The 16,716-nt window shown below is 52.2% G+C and overlaps 2 protein-coding genes across 4 annotated transcripts in view; one reads left to right on the forward strand and one right to left on the reverse strand.

Moving 5' to 3' along the window:
- cfap119 (cilia and flagella associated protein 119) overlaps positions 1-2,939 on the forward strand; it is a 25,051-nt gene extending 22,112 nt beyond the window's left edge. For all 3 annotated transcript variants that reach the window (XM_063062961.1, XM_063062963.1, XM_063062960.1), the window contains 6 exons: positions 59-228; positions 672-742; positions 1,343-1,459; positions 1,660-1,711; positions 2,282-2,371; positions 2,685-2,939. In XM_063062961.1, the coding sequence (XP_062919031.1) occupies positions 59-228; positions 672-742; positions 1,343-1,459; positions 1,660-1,711; positions 2,282-2,371; positions 2,685-2,872 (688 nt within the window). In that variant the 3' untranslated portion in view covers positions 2,873-2,939. The remainder of the gene's footprint in view (positions 1-58; positions 229-671; positions 743-1,342; positions 1,460-1,659; positions 1,712-2,281; positions 2,372-2,684) is intronic.
- On the reverse strand, positions 2,939-15,864 carry LOC134354146 (phosphorylase b kinase gamma catalytic chain, liver/testis isoform-like). Its single transcript, XM_063062959.1, has 10 exons — positions 15,550-15,864; positions 14,735-14,910; positions 10,312-10,366; positions 9,812-9,877; positions 7,814-7,977; positions 6,579-6,669; positions 6,043-6,196; positions 5,488-5,610; positions 4,687-4,951; positions 2,939-3,442 (listed from the first exon to the last, which is right to left on the reverse strand). The coding sequence occupies exons 1-9, from the start codon at positions 15,630-15,632 to the stop codon at positions 4,694-4,696; spliced, it is 1,170 nt and encodes a 389-aa protein (XP_062919029.1). The 5' UTR covers positions 15,633-15,864; the 3' UTR covers positions 2,939-3,442; positions 4,687-4,693.
- Positions 15,865-16,716: the final 852 nt, after the last annotated feature.

A 16,716-nucleotide genomic window follows, 5' to 3' on the forward strand; every position in this document is an offset into this window, starting at 1 on the left:
CCTGTTTGTCCCTCCCTCTGTTTCCTGCCCCGTTTCTCTCCCTCGACCCCCTTCACAGAGCCCTGGCTCAGCTGCTGTGTGAGCCCCTGCAGACCTGTGATCCTCGGGGTTCCATTCTGCTCGACCTGTACGCCTATGCTGTGCAGTTCAGCCGGACTCACAGCTTCAGCAAGGAACAGACTTCGGCCTTCTTCTCCATTGTCTGCAGGCTGCACAGGGCGGCTACAGGCAAGAACAGGGTGTGCAGGGCCAGCTACAGGCAAGAGGGATATCCAGGGCCAGCTACGGGCAAGGGCTGGGCTATGCATAGGGCAAGCCACAAATGGGGAGAATGTAGGAGACGAGCTACACCATGGTAGGGTGTATTAGGTAGCTCCCATAGGTAAGGGGGAGAGCACACGGGTTGGGGCTGTCACTACAGATGGGAGGAGAATGGACTATGGGCAACAGAAAAGGTGTCGGTCCAGCCTGCAGAGGGAGTAGGGGGAGAGTGCTATAGGGGTAGAGAGGCTGTGGTGGAGGACAAGGGAGGGGTGAGCTGTTGCTGCATACAAGAATGTGTTTCAGGGACAGCTACAGGGGAGGGTGTTGGGCATGGATCACGGGATGCCTGGGGTTGTGAGCATCCACGTCCCTCTTACCCAGTGCCTTCTCCTCTCTCCCCCTGCCAGGAACTCCTCTGGGGAACGTGAACGAGTGCTGCCAGTACTTCAAGGAGCTGCTTCTCTGCCACACTGTGCAGGTGAGGGCGACGTACTCCTTAATCTTGGAAGAAGCATGGGTAGAGAGAGTGTGGACGAGGGGGAGGTGGGACTTTGGAGGAGGAAGGGTAGGGGTGGTCAAAGGGACGACAGAGGTAAGGGGTGTGTGGGGTGAGGTGGGGTTAGAAAGAGGGGGGATTGGTGGGTCTAACATTGGGAGAGAATGTCCCAAATCATTTACTTTTCCATGTTGCACATTATTGTGAATATTCCTAAAATCCCGGCAGCAGAATGGGGCCCTGGCGGGCTGAAAGGGAGTGGCAATTGAAAGGGAACCATTAGGACCCTGTTTCCCAGCCTCACTTTTTGCAAATGGAAAGAAGACCATCATGTTCCCTTTTACCCTCGACTGCCCCCTTACACTGACCCCATTTTATTCCCCCTCATCAGACATTGACCTGCTGACCCCACACATTGCTGGGACATGGGTGGGAACTGGGGTAAGCCCATGGGGGTTACAGGAGGCAGCAGAATTTTCCATCTGGGATTGATCCCTGAAAGGCGGAGAGCAAAGTGTCCTCAGAAGTTCGATGTTGGTCCCAGATCACAGCTCATCTTCTCTTTCTCAACCTCTCCAACAGCGACCTCCGTTCAGCATCAATCTATTCAGTGCCAAGCAGGTGAAGCTTATCACAGAATACGTCATCGACACCTACTTCAGACACTTCAAACTCTACAAGTACGTCTTCACCCCTCAGGTGAGTTACGGGCACAGACTAACCAAATGGTGATGCTGAGATTATCGGCTGTGGGAAGTCTGCTTTGCCTCTATCCCCTGATCAGATAGAGAGGACGGGAGGTGGAGGGAGAGAAGTATAGTAGAGAAGGTGATGGCCAGGGAGGGAGTATGGAGAGACCGCAATAGGCCCAGTGTCTGACCTCTTCATTTCCCTATCAGATTCGGATGGACCTCAGCGTTACATACTTGGGAATGCCCGAAACACCTCCAGGTGAGTAGCCGTGATCAAGAAATGGAGACCAGGGGAAAGGATGGAATTCCCACCTACACTTGGCCAAGAGTGTGTGACAGGCCTGTGTGGAGTGGACTTCATCCTGTGTCTGACCACAAGAATATGTGACAGGACGGTGTGGGGGGAGCTTCACCCTGTGTCTGACAGGACGATGTGAAGGGAGTTCCACTCTGTGCCCAACCCCAGGAGTGTGTGATGGAACTGTAAAGAGTGAATTTCACTCTGTGTCTGACCCCGGGAGTGTGTGATGGGATGATGTGCGGGGAGCATCACCCTGTGTTTGGCCCTGGGAGTGTGTGACAGGACAATGTGAAGGGAGTTTTACTCTGTGCCCAACCCCAGAAGTGTGTGATGGGATGCTGTGTGGGGAGCGTCACCCTGTGTTTGACCCCTGGATGTGATGAGATGGTGTAGAGGGAGCTTTGCTCTGAGACTGAACCCAAGGGTGTGTGATGGGACGGTGTGGGGGGAACACACCGGGACGCCAGGAATGTGTGATGGGTCATCCCGCTTTCTAACATAGTTTGTGTTTCCTGTCGCGGGCCGCAGCTGCTGAAGAGGAGGAACTGGTGCTGGAGGAGCAGCAGGAGAAGGATCGGGAGGAGCTGGAAGTCCATGCCCAAGAGGAAGACCCACAGGGTGAGGATCTAGGCTGTACGTGGGAACCACTGGGGTTGGGGGAAGAAACCCTCATGATACAAGCGCCGGGGCTGGGCACTGGCTTCCTGCAGGAACAGAGAAATGCTGGGCCATGTGCTCCACCGATACTGTCTACCCCTCCTCTCCCCCCGCCCCCCATTCAGCAGTCCCTGGATGTGTCCATACACACATTCCTGAGCTCGTTCTGTTCCTAGGCCCCCTTTCCCCACCCCCACCGTGACCCGTGACCTGTGACCTCAGCATGCTGACCTACAATCTCTCTCCCCTCCAACCCCGTCTCCCTACCCCACAGTGAATGGGATCCATGGAGACGACTTGCGGGAGTACATCGAGGCGCGAGTAGCAGAGCGGGTGTCCGAGCTGAGGGTCTCACTGGAGGGGCAGCTGAAGGCAAGCGAGCGGCAGCTTGGAGCACAACTCTCAGCCTTGGAGAGGCCAGGCTTTAGGGAGGGGCAGAAAGCCTCCCGGGGCAAGAGGTAGGATGTGCCCCCTGCCTCCCACACATTCCTGGGACGAGGGAAATCACAGACACCGAATGCTTCCAGAATAAAGTTTATTTGTGAAATATTATGCGAGTTGGTGAAGTGGGGGGGGACTGGAAACTTGTGTGGGTGTGGAGAAAATAAGGAGGGACACCATCGGGGTCACAAGGAGAGGGGTGAGAGATGGGGAGCAATGGGGGGAGAGGGGATTGAGCAGAGGGTGAGGAAGAGTTGGAAGGAGAGGAAAGGGTGAGGAAGGAATTGAGGGAGAGGGAGTGTAATGAGGGGAGGAGTTGTGGGAGGGGGTGAGGTGGTGGGAAGTTGGATGTGCACATTCACCCAGATTCATGCTCCCATCCCCTGGACCCAGCAACCATTGCCAGGCGCAGACCCCTGACTGAGGGACAATCCCTCCATCCGGCCACAGTATCAGCCCAGCCACCCAGCCACCCTGCCACATCCCCGCCCCACCCGATATCCGACACGCGGGTCTGTGACTGGAGATTCTCAGGGCAGAACACATCCGAACGAGGCCCAGCACCTGGAGCAGTCAATCGTGGTCAGTGATCTGTAGGGGAGAGAGATGATGGGGAGAGAGGAAGTTCACATACTCCTGGTCAGAAACAGAGTGAATCTTCCCATACCCCCCCCCTCCAACCACCATCCCTTCACACTCCTGAGTCAGACACAGAGTGAAGCTCCCTCCACACCGTCCCATCACACACTCCCGGGGTCAGACAGAGTGAATCTCCCTCCACACCGTCCCATCACACACTCCCGGGGTCAGACACAGAGTGAAACTCCCTCCACACCGTCGCATCACACACTCCTGGGGTCAGACAGAGTGAAACTCCCTCCACACCATCCCTTCACACACTCCCGGGGTCAGACACAGAGTGAAGCTCCCTCCACACCGTCCCATCACACACTCCCGGGGTCAGACACAGAGTGAATCTCCCTCCACACCATCCCATCACACACTCCCGGGGTCAGACACAGAGTGAAACTCCCTCCACACCGTCCCATCACACACTCCAGGGGTCAGACACAGAGTGAATCTCCCTCCACACCGTCCCTTCACACACTCCAGGGGTCAGACACAGAGTGAATCTCCCTCCACACCGTCCCAACACACACTCCCGGGGTCAGACAGAGTGAATCTCCCTCCACACCGTCCCATCACACACTCCCGGGGTCAGACACAGAGTGAATCTCCCTCCACACCGTCCCATCACACACTCCCGGGGTCAGACAGAGTGAAACTCCCTCCACACCGTCCCTTCACACACTCCAGGGGTCAGACACAGAGTGAATCTCCCTCCACACCGTCCCTTCACACACTCCAGGGGTCAGACACCGAGTGAATCTCCCTCCACACCGTCCCATCACACACTCCCGGGGTCAGACACAGAGTGAATCTCCCTCCACACCGTCCCATCACACACTCCCGGGGTCAGACACAGAGTGAATCTCCCTCCACACCGTCCCATCACACACTCCCGGGGTCAGACACAGAGTGAAACTCCCTCCACACCGTCCCATCACACACTCCCGGGGTCAGACACAGAGTGAATCTCCCTCCACACCGACCCATCACACACTCCAGGGGTCAGACACAGAGTGAATCTCCCTCCACACCGTCCCTTCACACACTCCAGGGATCAGACACAGAGTGAATCTCCCTCCACACCGTCCCATCACACACTCCTGGGGTCAGACACAGAGTGAATCTCCCTCCACACCGTCCCATCACACACTCCCGGGGTCAGACACCGTTTGAACTTCCCTCGGGGGTGCAGGGATCTGACTCACCCTGGGGTCAGTGCAGAAAAGAGTCGTGACTGAGGTGGACCTCCTCAGCCAGGGCGCGGGGAGTGTTCTGGAAGAGAGCGGCCCGGTTCTGAACCAGGCCTCGCTTCACCCAGTGACTGTAGAGGTGGAAGGCGTGGCCGTCGATGAGGCGGCGGCCCAGTCTCATCCGGTAGGCGTCCTGTATGAGGTCGTTCTGGCTCACAGGCCGGCGGTGTCGCTGGTTCGCCCACAGCCAGGCACAGAGCACGATCACCCACACAACCGCCTGGGGGTTTGGGGGGCAAGGGGAGAGGTGGGTGGAGTGCAGAGGCAGGAGATGGGTGGGGTGAAGGGGGTTTGGGGCAATAGATGTATGGGAGGGTGAAAGGATGTGGGATGCAGGAAGGAAAAGGTGGGAGGGGAGAGGGGAGTGAAGGATGGAAGAGGAGCGGTGGATGGGGAGAGAGAGGAGAGGGAGAGAAGTGAGTGAAGAAACAGCTGATGTTCTGGGCGTGGAAGGGAAGCTGGCAACATCGCCTCGTCTCCGAGGCCCCTGACCCAGATCAGAGACCACAGTGAATACAGGCTCAAAGGTGAGGATGGGACCCTGCATTGTGGGGTTTGACAACGGACCTTTCTCATTACCCTCTGTCCGTCCTTCTCCCTCTGTCCCCCCCCATCCCTCCCGAGTAACCATCCTTCCTCACTCCTTCCCCATCTCCACCATTCATCATCCCTGAACCAACCCTAATGTTGACCTCAGGACCCCAGACCCTGACCCCAAATACCCAGGTAGACCGCTTGCCCCAGTTCTTCACCTACCCGGAACTTCTGCAGGGAGGTGAAAGGCTGTTCTTCTAGTTTGTGGCTGTAGAAGAAGGGATGGGATAGGGCTTGTTCTGCTGTGATCCGCAGGCTGGGATCCACTGTCAGCATCCGGAAGATCTGTCCAGGACAGTGAGCAGAAAATGAATCTCCCTCCACACCGTCCCATCATACACTCCCAGGGTCAGACACAGAGTGAAACTCCCTCCACACCGTCCCATCACACACTCCCGGGGTCAGACACAGAGTGAAGCTCCTTCCACACCGTCCCATCACACACTCCCGGGGTCAGACACAGAGTGAAGCTCCTTCCACACTGTCCCATCACACACTCCCGGGGTCAGGCACTGAGTGAAACTCCCTCCACACCGTCCCATCACACACTCCCGGGGTCAGGCACTGAGTGAAACTCCCTCCACACTGTCCCATCACACACTCCCGGGGTCAGACACAGAGTGACGCTCCCTCCACACCGTCCCATCACACACTCCTGGGGTCAGGCATGATGAAGCACCCACTGCACTGTGCCATCAGACACTAGCTGATACATACCAAATCCTTGATGGTGTGGGACCGGTCTTGCCACTCGCTGGAGTTCATCTGGTACCTGCCCTCCATGATGTTGCGCATCATGGTGAGCTGTTTCCGGTGCCAGAACGGGGGGGAGCCGGAGACGACGGTGTACATCACGACTCCACATGCCCACCTGCAGTGGGGAGAGAGGGGCTGGCAGGGTCAGCAGATTCAGTTTAAGGGAGAGCCACAGGAGGAGGGAGAGGGAGGGGACGTGGCTGTGGAAAGGTATTGAAGGAGAGAGAGGAGACGAGGAAGATGGGGGTGGATATCAGTGAGGGAAAGGACAGCGAGGATGGCAGGGCCATGCCGGGAGGGGATGGGGAACAGTGAGCGAGGGAGGGGTAAGAGGGGTAAGGGGTGGGATTGGCAGAGCCAGGCAGTCAGAGGGAGAGGAGCTCTACATGGAGGAGAGGGAGCAGCTGAGGCAGCGAAGGATAACTGTGCATCACTGTACAGGAGGAGAGGGAGGGAGCTCAATACAGCGGGTGCAGGACACTCCAGGCACTACTCACATGTCAACCTCCATGCCGTACCCTGGATGTGTTTCATCCATCGAACATTTCAGCAGCTCTGGTGCCAAGTAGCTCGGGGTCCCACAGAGCTCTGGCGTGGGGAGTGGGGGGACGAGAATGAGAAGGATGAGAAGGCCAGCCACCTTTGTGTCTCCTACCACCAACCCTCCCATGAGTCTCTCTGCTGTACCAACCTCCAGTCTGGGATCCATGTGCCAAGATACAGAGCCTGCCATCCAGACAGACATAACGACAGCAAAGTCGTAGTACAGATGGAGACAGTGCAGGATAGATCATAGAACATGACATTACAGGACCTTCAGCAGCCCATGATGCTGTGCTGACCTATATAAACCCTCTCCACCATCAATCCCCACCAAATTCCAAACAATATACATCCCAGCATATGTCGGTGATAATAAGCCTGATTCTGACCTCCTAGGAAACACTACTTTTGTTTGTCCGTGGGCCAGTCTAAGAGTCTATTATTGTATCTGCCTGTATCACCACCCAAGGCAGTGAGTACCCAGGCACCCACTACTCTGTGTATAATTTAAAAAAAATCTACCTCTGGCCCACAGCCTAAAGGAATGTCTTCTGGTATTGGTGAATGCCACCCTGGTAAAAAAAAAGTCTCTGTCCACTCTATCCATTCCTCTTATCATCGTGTACACCTCTGTCGAGTTACCTCTTCTCCTCCTTCACTCCAAAGAGAAAAGCCCGAGCTTGCTCAACCTTTCCTCATCAGACATACCCTCCAGTCCAAGCAGCATCCTGGTAAATCTCCGCATCCTCTCGGAAGCTTCCACATCCTTCCTATAATGAGGTGATCAGAACTGAAGTGTGGTCTAACTAAGGTTTTATGGAGCTGCAACATTACCTCACAGCTCTGGAATTCAATCCCCCCGACTAATGATGGCCAACTCGCTGTACACCTTCTTAACCACCCTATCGACTTGTGCGGCAACTTTGAGTGGACCCAAAGATCTGTCTGTCCCTCCACACTAACAATGATCCTGCCATTACGGATGTTTTGGAGACATCAGAATCAGGTTTATTATTACTGACGTATGTATGTTGTGAAATTTTTTGTTTTGTGCCCAGAATGCTGCAGGGTACAGTAATATAAACATAAATGATATGAAAAGAGCACAAGATAGTGAGGCAGTGTTCATAGGTGTAACCAGACGGGGATGGAGTGCTGGGATGTTGTGGTAGACACCCTCCCCTCTCACCTCTCAGTCGCTGGCCGGGACGCAGGAGGCAGGAGAATCCAAAGTCAGAGAGACGGATGTGAAGCCCATCATCCAGCAGGATGTTTTCTGCCTTCACGTCGCGGTGAACCACGTGTCGGCTGTGCAGGTACTCCACTGCCTGGAGCAGCTCCTGCATCATCACCCTGATGGGGGAAAGTGGTCAGCTCCCTTACAAACCGCCCGATCTCCTCCCTTCACTTTCCCTTGTGTTCCTACACTGCCCCCACCACTGGCGACTGATGCCAAAGATATTCCCAAGGACAAACGTTATCTGTCCTGATCCTCTCTGACTCGAACTCCTCTTCCAATCCTATAAAATCCCTCTGGGATTGAGCCCCTCTCCTAACTCTCTAGAATCCCTCCTGCCCCTCTCCCATGTTCCCCAGCCCTCCCTGACTCCTCTGGGATCAGGGCCATCTAAAATCCCTTGTTTGGAGCCTCTGTCCTGCCTCTCTTTATTGTCCTGATTCCTCTGGGATCCCTTTCCCCTCTGAGCCCCTCTCCCACCTTTAAGAACATTTAAGAAGTAGGAACAGGAGTCAGCCATCTTGCCTGTTGAGCCTGTTCCACCATTCAATAAGATCATGGCTGATCTGGCCTTTTCCCATAACCTTTAATTCCCCTGCTATGCGAAAATCCATCTAACAGTGCCTTAACCACATTTGATGAGGTACCCTTGACTGCTTCCCGGGGTTGAGAATTCCACAGATTCACACATCTCTGCAAAAGGCAGTTGCTCCTCACTTCTGTCCTAAATCTGCTCCCTTGAATCTTGAGGCTATGTGCCCTAGTTGTAGTCCTACTTATCAGTGGAATATACTTTCCTGCCACTATCCTATCTATCTCTTTCGTAATTTTATGTTTCTATAAGATCCACTCTCATTGTTCTAAATTTCATCATCTGTCATCATCAGTTAACAGCCTCAGCTCCGGAATCAACCTGGTGAACCTCCTCCGCTCAACTCACAAAGCCAGTGTAGCCTTCCTCAAGTAAGGAGACCAGAACTGCATGCAGTACTCCAGGAGCGGCCTCACCAATACCCTGTACAGTTACAGCAAAACCTCCTTGCTCTTAAATTCAATCCCTCTGGCAATGAAGGCCAACCTTCCATTCACCTTCTTGATAATCTGTTGAATCTGCAAACGAACTTTTTGTGATTCATGCACAAGCACTCCCAAGTCTCTCTGCACAACAGCATGTTGCCTTTCCTGGTTCTCCAGAATCCTATTGGGATTAAGTCCCTTATCCCAATTGAGGTTGTCCAGATCGCTAGAATCCCTCCTGGATGAGCTCCACTCCAAGTCTTCTGGAATCCCACCAGGATTGAGCCCTTTTCCTGCTTTAACCAACCCTCTCCCACCTTTCCCAATTTTTCAGGATCAAGCCCCTCTCCTGATCATCCAGAATCCCACCAGAATCAATCCCATCTTCCACCTTTCCCATTTTCAGTCCCTCTCTTTAAGGGGGAGATCTGTACGCTGACCGGTGTCTCTCAGTCCCTCTCTCTCAGGGAAGATCTGTACACTGACCGGTGTCTCTCAGTCCCTCTCTCTCAGTGGAGATCTGTACACTGACCGGTGTCTCTCAGTCCCTCTCTCTCAGTGGAGATCTGTACACTGACCGGTGTCTCTCAGTCCCTCTCTCTCAGGGGGAGATCTGTACACTGACCGGTGTCTCTCAGTCCCTCTCTCTCAGTGGAGATCTGTACACTGACCGGTGTCTCTCAGTCCCTCTCTCTCAGGGAAGATCTGTACAATGATCGGTGTCTCTCAGTCCCTCTCTCTCAGGGGAGATCTGTACACTGACCGGTGTCTCTCAGTCCCTCTCTCTCAGGGGGAGATCTGTACCCTGACTGGTGTCTCTCAGTCCCTCTCCCTCAGGGGGAGATCTGTACGCTGACCAGTGTCTCTCAGTCCCTCTCCCTCAGGGGGAGATCTGTACGCTGACTGCTGTTTCTCGGGATTGTGCTTTCTCACCTGGTCTCCCTCTCCTTTAGAGTAACTTTCTTGGTGAGGTAGTCAAACAGCTCCCCTTGCTTCATCCTGTTGGGAGCAAGAGGCAGGTTTAAAGTCAATGTCCCCTTTCCCTATATTGGACCCCCCTTCCCAAACTCCATCCCCTCCAGCACTTGAAAGAATTCCCTAGGCCACAGACGCAGTGGCCAAGGCTGCACACTGCTTAAACTCTCCTCTGGCTGATACAGCTTGGAACCCGGCCCTTTGGCCCACTGTCCCTGCCATCCCAGTTCTGCTTCTGAGAATGTCCCATTTGCCTGTGTCTGACCCATATCCCTCCACCTTTCCTGTCCGTGTGATTGTCTCAGTGTTGTTAATGTTTCAGTTCTGTCTTCTGGGACTGCAACACCCCATGCTTGATCATGTTGATTCCCACCTTGGCCCATGTTCCTGCTGACCTTTCTACTGCCCTGAGGGGGGCAAGGGAGAGGAGCAGCCGTTACTTAAGAGCGGGTACTCACAGGTCAAACACCAGGAAGGCGACGGTGGCCGAGCTGAAGAAGTCGATGAGTGTGACTGAAGTGGGGGGGGGGTGGGGGGAGAGACAGAGATGGGAGTCAGTACACAGTGGAAAGCTGCAGGAAGTTCAGATACCTGGGGGAGTAGATCCACTGCACAGGCTACAGCACCAACAGCCTGTCCTGGTCCAACCACGTAAACATCATAGCCAAGAAATCTTAACTGCATGTCTGCTTCCTCAGGAGTCTTAAGAAACTCAGCATGACTCCATTGATCTTTGGCAATTTTTATCAGTGCATCCTATCCACATACATCACGGCTTGCTACAGCAACTTATCACAGACCACAAGAAACCAGAGAATTAGGGACACAGCTCAGCACATTACAGGAACCAACCTCCCCTCCATGGACTGTCTACATTTCTGGTTGCCTTAGTAAAGCAGCTGCAATAATCGAAGATTCCCACATACCCAGCCAATCTCTCTTCTGTCCTCTCCCATCGGGTAGAAGATTTAAAACGAAAAGTCTGAAAGCACGTCCCACCAGTTCAGGGAAAGCTTCTACCCTGCGCTTATAAGAAGTGACCATTCCCCTAGTTCAATAAGATGGACTCCTGACCTCATAATCTATCTTGTTGTGACCCTTGCTCCTCATTCTCTGCTTGCACTACACTTTATCTGTAACTAGCACTTCATCCTGCATGCTGTTACTGTTTTACCTTGTGCTTCCTCAATCTACTGATGTGGTGGGATCTGTGAAGGGGAATAAACAGTTGATATTTTGAGTTGAAACCTTTCATCAGGACACATAACCGATGTTTTTTCCTTTCCACAGCTCCTTCCTTATACAAATAAGGTCCTGTCTTATACAAATGAAGTCAGCCTTTCCCCAAATTATTGTAATTGGTTTATAATTATCATACATACGGAGGTGCAGTGATAAACTTGTCTTGCATACTGTTCATATGAATCAGATCGTTACACCCCTGTGCTCCGGTAGAACATGTTAAAAAACTCAATAACAATGCAGGATGAAGTGTTACAACTGAGGAGAAAGTGTAGGTAAACAGCTAACAAGGGCGACTGAGCTCAAAAGTTCATCTTATTGTATGAGGACAGACATACCCGAGCAGAGTTTAGACATGTGAGATGGAGTTTAATCCAAGTACGTGTGAGATGTTGTACTTTGGCAGATCTAACATATCAGGTAAGTACAACTCTTTCTCCAGCCCCCCTTCTCCTCTCTCTAAAGAGATGCAGCATGACCCTGTTGACCCTTACCAATTTTTATTGATGCACCACCCAATGTATCACAGTGTGGTAGTGCAATTGCTGTCCATGACCACAATAAACCGCAGAGCTGTGGACACAGCTCAGCACATCTCGGAAACCAGCCTCCCCTCTGTGGCTTTCGTATTTATTTCTGAGTGCTTCTGTTAAGCAGCCAACATAATTCCCATCCCAGACATTCGCTCTTCTCCCCTCTCCCATCAGGCGAAAGATACAGAAGCCTGAATGCAAAGACGGTTTCTACCATGCTGTCATAAGGCCGCTAAGTAGTTGCCCAGTACGATAGATTGGACCCGCGACCTCACAATTGAACTCATTATGATTTTCTACCTTGTTGTTTGCCTGCACTGCACTTTATCTGTAGTTGTTACACTTTATCCTGCATTCTGTTACTGTTTAACTCTGCACTCAGTAATGATTTGATCTGGATGAACAGTGTGCAGGACAGGTTTTTTACTGTATTTCAGTACATGTGACAAAAATAAAGCAATTCCAATTGACAGGATAGACTGTGTGGACAGTCAGAATTTTCCCCAGACTCAAATACATTTGACCATAAGATACAGGAGCAGAATTAGATCATTCGGCCCATTGAGTCTGCTCCGCCATTTCATCATGGCTGATCCAATGTTCCTCTCGGCTCCAATCTCCTGCCTTCTCCCCATATCCCCTCGTGCCCTGAACAATCAAGAATCTATCAACCTCTGCCTTAAATGTACATAAAGACTTGGCCTCAACAGCTGCCTGTGGCAATGAATTCCAAAGATTCACTACTCTCTGGCTAAAGAAATTCCTGCTCCTCTCCATTCCAAAAGGACACCCCTCTATTCTGAATCTGGGTCTGCTGGTCTTGGGCTCTGCTATCATAGGAAACATCCTCTCCACATCCACTCGGTGAAGGCCTTTCACCATTCAATAGGTTTCAATGAGGTCCCCTTCATTCTTCTGAATTCCAGAGCCCTCACATGCTCTTCAAATGACAAACCTTTGAACCCTCTTGAGTTTCAGTACACCCTTTCTTAGATAAGGAGCCCAGACCTAATCACAATACTCCAAGTGAGGCCTCACCAGTGCCTTATAAAGTTTCAACATTACATCAACACACATCAAAGTGGCTGGTGAACGCAGCAGGCCAGGCAGCATCTCTAGGAAGAGGTACAGTCGACGTTTCAGGCCGAGACCCTTCGTCAGGACTAACTCTCATTGTTGTTTGTTCAACATTACATCCTCGCTTTTATATTTTAGTCCTCTTGAAATGAATGCTAACATTGCATTTGCCTTCCTCACCACAAACTCAACCTGAAAATTAACCTTTAGGGAATCCTGCACAAGGACTCCCAAGTCCCTTTGTGCGTAAGTTTTTTTTTTGTATTTTCCCTCCATTTAGAAAATAGTCAACCCTTTCATTTCTCCTACCAAAGTGCATGACCATACACTTCCCAATGCTGTATTGCATCTGCCATTTCTTTGCCCATTCTCCTAACCTGTCAAGGTCTCTCTGGAGCCCCTCGACCTCCTCAAAACTACCTGCCCCCTACCTATCTTCATATCGTCTGCAAATTTTGCAACAACGCCATCAATTTCATCATCGAAATCATTGACATATAAAATAAAAAGCTTCTGAACCAACACAGACCACTGTGGAACACCACTAGTCACTGTCAGCCAGTCAGAAAAGGTTCCCTTTATTCCCACTCTTTGCCTCCTGCCAATCAGCCACTGCTTTATCCATGCTGGAATCTTTCCTGTAATACCACGGGCTCGTAGCTTGTTCAGCAGCCTTATATGTGGTACTTTGTCAAAAGCCTTCTGAAAATCTAAGTACACAACATCAACCAATTCTCCTTTGTCTGTCCTGTTGGTTATTTCTTCAAAAAATTCCAACCAATTTGTCAGGTAAGATTGTCCAGAAGAGGACAGAGGTTTAGGCAAATAATCTGGATGAACAGTGTGGAAGACAAGCTGTTCACTATATCTTGGTGACAACGATAAACCAATCCCAATACAGTACTGCCAAAGGATTCCTCCTTGGACATTTCCACCTCTTACCCATCCTCATTCCCCAAAGTTGAGTCCAACTCCTCCTTCCCTCTTAGAATTCTCTCTGGGCTGCTTTACGCATCTTTCTCGGACGGTTACCGAGTGCCTTACTGTCAGCAGGGCCCTGACCCCCTTTTTATACATACCTTTTTTACAAATAACATGTTCTATGATACTACAACTGGTGACTAGACGAACTAAGTTAAACTACAATATAAACATCTCTATCAATGATGGTGGTGCCCATCTGTCCCGGACAACATGTGTTCCCTCTCAATGGCTACCTCCTGAAACTTTGCCAGGCAGTCTGCCGGGGCAGACTCCTCCGCCACCGGCTTCCAGGGCCCATGGATAGCTGTTTTAGCCAAGCAAATTCACGAGGTGATCCTCATCCCTCCATGCCCCCTCCTTACTGGATGACCAAATATAAATAGGGTAGGGCTGAAATGCAACCAGAAGGCGAGGAGCAGCCCTCACGGATATGCGAAAAGGGGCAGCAGCCTCGCACACTCCATGTACGCGTGGTACACGGTCTCCTCCAACCTGCAGAGATGATCTGCGCTGGGAGATCCGTGTACTTGTTGCAGAGCAACGCTCCATGCAGCGGCCTCCCCAAGGTGGATGGGAAGAACTCCCTCGTAAAAGGGACTTCCATTGGGGTCTCCCGTCTCTCCCAAGTGGAAGACAGCCTGCCATGGCGTGTCGGGATAGTGGACAAGGGCTAGGAAGTGGAGGGTGTGGCGCAGCAGCCCAAACAGGTACCTCCTACCTGCATCCCTGAATGACATTGCGGGCGTTAATGAAAGACGGCTCAAGTTGTGTGGGCCCGGCTCCGGATAAGATTCCGGTTCTTGGGTCTCATGAGCAGCTGCAGCGGAGCAAAGGTGAGGCCAGCCGAAGTCACTTCACACAAAGTAGCCGCACCGACATCCGTTGGGGTAGGGCAGGGGTACCCGCCCTTTGCTAGCGGAGAAGATCCCCGGCCTGAAGCAACCATGTTCCAGACTTAGCAGGTCCTGACAGAAGCCGGGCAGCCTCCGCAGAGCAGGAGCCCCACACCCCGGGAGTAGATAGGCGAGGGAAGCTGCCCACTCACTGATGCTCCGGTGGCCCGACACCATCTGCAGGATCTGGACCTCGTTCAGTGTGGACCGGCGAACCTCGTCGAGTTGAGCGTCAGTCATTCTGTCGTCCGCCAGCTCCATCACCTTCACCGCATACTCCTTGCCCGTAGTCCGGTGAATGCAGCGTTGCACCACGCTGCTCACTCCTCTGGGAGGAAAGGGAGAGGCCATTAGCGAGCGCGCATGACAAACAGATGTCTACTGCAAGGAGCAGTCACACCATATCACCCACTCTCTCACACATTGGGCAAGATGGGACGTACATCTGCCACCAGCGACATAGGAGACATGCTTCAGTCAACGAGAACGCTTCTTTACGGTGTCCACGAATGAGCAGACGCAGGAACACCAGCAGCAAGGGCATGCGTGAAACAAGATTAGGCATAGATAGAGTGGACAGGGAGTATCTGTTTCCCAGGGTTAAAATGTCTCATACCAGAGGGCATGTATTGAAGGTGAGGGGGGTAGATTCAAGGGGGATGTGAGGGGTAAGTTTTTTACTCAGACTGGAATGTGCTGCCTGACATGGTGGTAGAGGCAAATATATTAGAGGTTTTTAAGAGACGTTTGGATGGATACATAAGGAAGACCGAGAGATATGGACATGGTGTTGGTAGGAGGGATTAGTGTTTGGGTGCTTTTGATTTGCTCTTTAACTGGTTTGGCACAACATTGTGGGCCGAACGGCCTGTCCCTGTGCTGTACTGTGATCGAACTGCGGCACACTCTGTGTTTATGTGGAGAGTTTTGTGGGTTTGGGTTGGGGGAGGGGGGAGTCCAAGCTCACCTTCCAATCACCTCCTTGGTTTTGTACTTCTCGTGAAATCCCCCCGAGGCGGTCAACAGCTCCTGGCGGAAGTTCCGAGTCATGGCTGGTGCGGTCGGTGTCGAGGGAGTCTCTGAGAGAGAGAGGGGCAGTGTTCAAATCCTGTGCACCACCCTGCTTGGGATTAGCGAGGTTGAGGAAAGGGGGGAGGGCTGTTAGGTTTTAACAGAGATTTGTTCGGGAGAGGAGGGTGGGATGGAGCGTGAGTGATGGGTCAAAGACACGGGGCAACATTTCCAACACCCAACACGTTGGTGCAGTCACAAAAAAGGCACACCGGCCGCCATACTTCGCTCGGAGCAGAGTTGGTCGCATCCCCGGCTCCAGTGCGCAGGATCACAAGAGGCTGCGGAGGGTTGTAGGTTCAGCCCGCTCCTTCAGGGCGCAATCCTCCCCGACACCGAGGGCATTTCCAACAGGCACTGCCCCAAGAAGGCGGCAGCAATCACCAAGGACCCTCACCATACCCTCTTCTCATTACTACCTGAAATCCTACGGTCAACTATACCCAGTTTCTTCCCCTGCTGAACGGTCCATGAACACTGTCTCATCAAACCTCTTTTTGCATTGGGTATTTATTTTGTACCTTATAAGGATTTTTATGTCTTGCACTATACCGCTACCGCAAAAAAAATTTCACATCATATGTCAGTAATAGAAAACTTGCTTCTGTGGTGGGCAAACGATGCCTCACATTAAATGTGTACTCAATAGCCAGAGCGTTGATGTACTGAGGGATCTTGGGGTGCAGGTCCGAGGCTCCCTGGAACTGGCTACTCAAGTAGACAGAGCGGCACGGAAGGCGTGCGTTCATCAGTCGGAGCGTTAAGTATAAGAGTGGATGAAGTACACAAAATTATGAGGGATATCGATAGGGTAAATGCAAGCAGGCCTTTTCCACTGTTGGGTCACCGATTAAGGGTGAAAGGTGAAAAGTTTAAGGGGAACATGAGGGAAACTTCTTCACTCGGAGGTTCATGAGAGTGTGGAATGAGCTGCCAGCACAAGTGGTGGACGCGAGTTCGATTTCAATGTTTAAGAGAGGTTTGGATAGGTACACGGATGGTAGGGGTGTGGAGGGCGAAGGTCCCGGTGCAGGTCGATGGGAGTAGGCAGTTTAAATGGTTC

Source organism: Mobula hypostoma, chromosome 11 (genome assembly GCF_963921235.1).
Source record: "Mobula hypostoma chromosome 11, sMobHyp1.1, whole genome shotgun sequence".
Taxonomy (NCBI): domain Eukaryota; kingdom Metazoa; phylum Chordata; class Chondrichthyes; order Myliobatiformes; family Myliobatidae; genus Mobula; species Mobula hypostoma.